At 69.6% G+C, this 2,052-nt stretch overlaps 1 protein-coding gene across 1 annotated transcript; it reads left to right on the forward strand.

Annotated features, from left to right (window-relative positions):
• Positions 1-712: 712 nt before the first annotated feature.
• Positions 713-1,872, forward strand: EMIHUDRAFT_254569 (Hypothetical protein; the record flags this gene model as incomplete). The annotated part of the gene is made up of 4 exons (XM_005777986.1): positions 713-802; positions 975-1,220; positions 1,539-1,622; positions 1,720-1,872. The coding sequence occupies 4 exons, from the start codon at positions 713-715 to the stop codon at positions 1,870-1,872; spliced, it is 573 nt and encodes a 190-aa protein (XP_005778043.1).
• Between the last annotated feature and the right edge of the window lie 180 nt (positions 1,873-2,052).

Consider the following 2,052-nt stretch of genomic DNA (forward strand, 5'->3'; position numbering starts at 1 on the left):
CCCGCCTATGAACTGCACCACTCCCGATCGGGGGCGGTGCTCCGGGGCACGCCCCCGTGCACCACCCCCGCTTATGAACTGCACCGCCCCCGATCGGGGGCGGTGCTCCGGGGGCGCGCCCCCGTGCACGCCTCCTCATATGACAGCGCACGGGAGCGGTGCTCCAGGGGCACGCCCCCGTGCACGCCCCCTCATATGACAGCGCACGCCTCCTCATATGAAATGCACACCCCCGCGCGGTTTTCATATGAACTGCACCGCTCCGATCGGGGGTGGTGCGGGAGTGGTGCAGTCCGGCGCACCTCCGCCGCGCCGAGCGTGGAGCCCTCGACCGAGCCGCAGGCTCGCGCCGACGCGCCAGCGGCATCGTACGGGATGACGGCCGCCTCGCCATGTCGATCTCCGCGCACGCGGCGCGCTCGATCTCCACGGTCGGCTGCCGCAAAAGCGACTGGCTCACGACAGCGTTTTGCCGGTTGTCGGGTGGGAGAGTACATGTCGTCTGGCGTGTGGCGTGTACCTAGTTTTGATCGCGGCAATAAAGCGGTCGAACGAATAAGCGACCCACTCTTCCCGTGGTCTCGTGCTTGACACAGAGTCAGACTGCGGCGGCACACCACAGCAAACCGCACAGGAAGAGACGTGCGGCAAGAAGAGCTCGATAGGGAGCGAGAACCGTCAAAGGTGCTCACGCAGGTTTCGAACGTCCGTCATGGTGCGGTCAGTTCCCCCCAGGTTTGACCGCGTAGCTCTCAAAGCCAGGCGAAAAAATCTTGCCGTCTGCGCCACCACAGTCGACACCGTCCGCGACACGTCCGCGACACGTCCCGCCAGGCATGCCGAGCAGCACGTCGTGTGGCCGGCTCGGCTCTCTGCTCGGCTTCTGCTCCTCGGGCGCGTCTGCGAGCGCGGCGGCGGCCGGGCCGCAGCTCGCGCGGCGGGCGAGCCCAAAGGCGGGCTCCGGCGCGCTGCAGGCTTGCCCCTCCAGCAGCGGAGAGGCGCTGCACGCGGCTGCGCAGCCGGCGCTGCAGTGCTCCATCTGCGCGCTGCCCGTGCGCGGCGTCGCGTGGGCGTGCGGTGCGTGCGGCCATGGCGGCCACTGGCAGTGTGTGCGCGCGTGGGTGACAGCGGCTGCGGCGCGCGGGGAGCCCGAGTGGGAGTGCCCAACCGGGTGCGGCTGCCATTGCGGCATCGCGAGCCTCGCGCCGCCGACCAGGCAGGTGCCCCCCTCCGGCGGCCACAAAGCGCCGCCCAGCACTTGCCTCCCCGTGTCGGCGAAAGGAGCGGACCCTGATCTCTGCTGCGTGTCGCGTGCTGTGTGCGAGAAGAGCCGTCGCTGCGGAGGTCACGGAAAGAGTGGGTCGCTTATTCGTTCGACCGCTTTATTGCCGCGATCAAAACTAGGTACACGCCACACTCCAGACGACATGTACTCTCCCACCCGACAACCGGCAAAACGCTGTCGTGAGCCAGTCGCTTTTGCGGCAGCCGACCGCGGAGATCGAGCGCGCCGCGTGCGCGGAGATCGACATGGCGAGGCGGCCGTCATCCCGTACGATGCCGCTGGCGCGTCGGCGCGAGCCTGCGGCTCGGTGGAGGGCTCCACGCTCGGCGCGGCGGAGGTGCGCCGGACTGCACCACTCCCGCACCACCCCCGGAGCGGTGCAGTTCATATGAAACTGCGCACCGCCCCCGTGCACCGCTCCCGTGCGCAATTAGGAGCGGGGGTGGGCCAGGTGGCGCGCCCCTCTAATGGGGGGTGGCGTTCCCACGGGGGCTGCCTTCCCACGAGCCGGCCACATCTTCCTACCCGGTGGATCCGCCATCCTGCGGCCATCACACGGCTCCATCACACGGCTCCCTGAGCGATGAGGAGCAGGCGCCCTCAAACCGCTCGGTGCAGCACATGGCCGAGCCCCGCCTTGCCCTCCGAGCTGCGCCAGGGCGACCTGAGCTCGCTGCGCGCCCTCCTCGCCGTTCGGACGCGCGGCCCGGCGCTCACGGCCGAGCTCGACGCGCGGCGGATCGGAGCGAACCAGTACACGCTGCTGG

The sequence above is a fragment of the Emiliania huxleyi genome (genome assembly GCF_000372725.1).
Source record: "Emiliania huxleyi CCMP1516 unplaced genomic scaffold EMIHUscaffold_2505, whole genome shotgun sequence".
NCBI lineage: Eukaryota > Haptophyta > Isochrysidales > Noelaerhabdaceae > Emiliania > Emiliania huxleyi.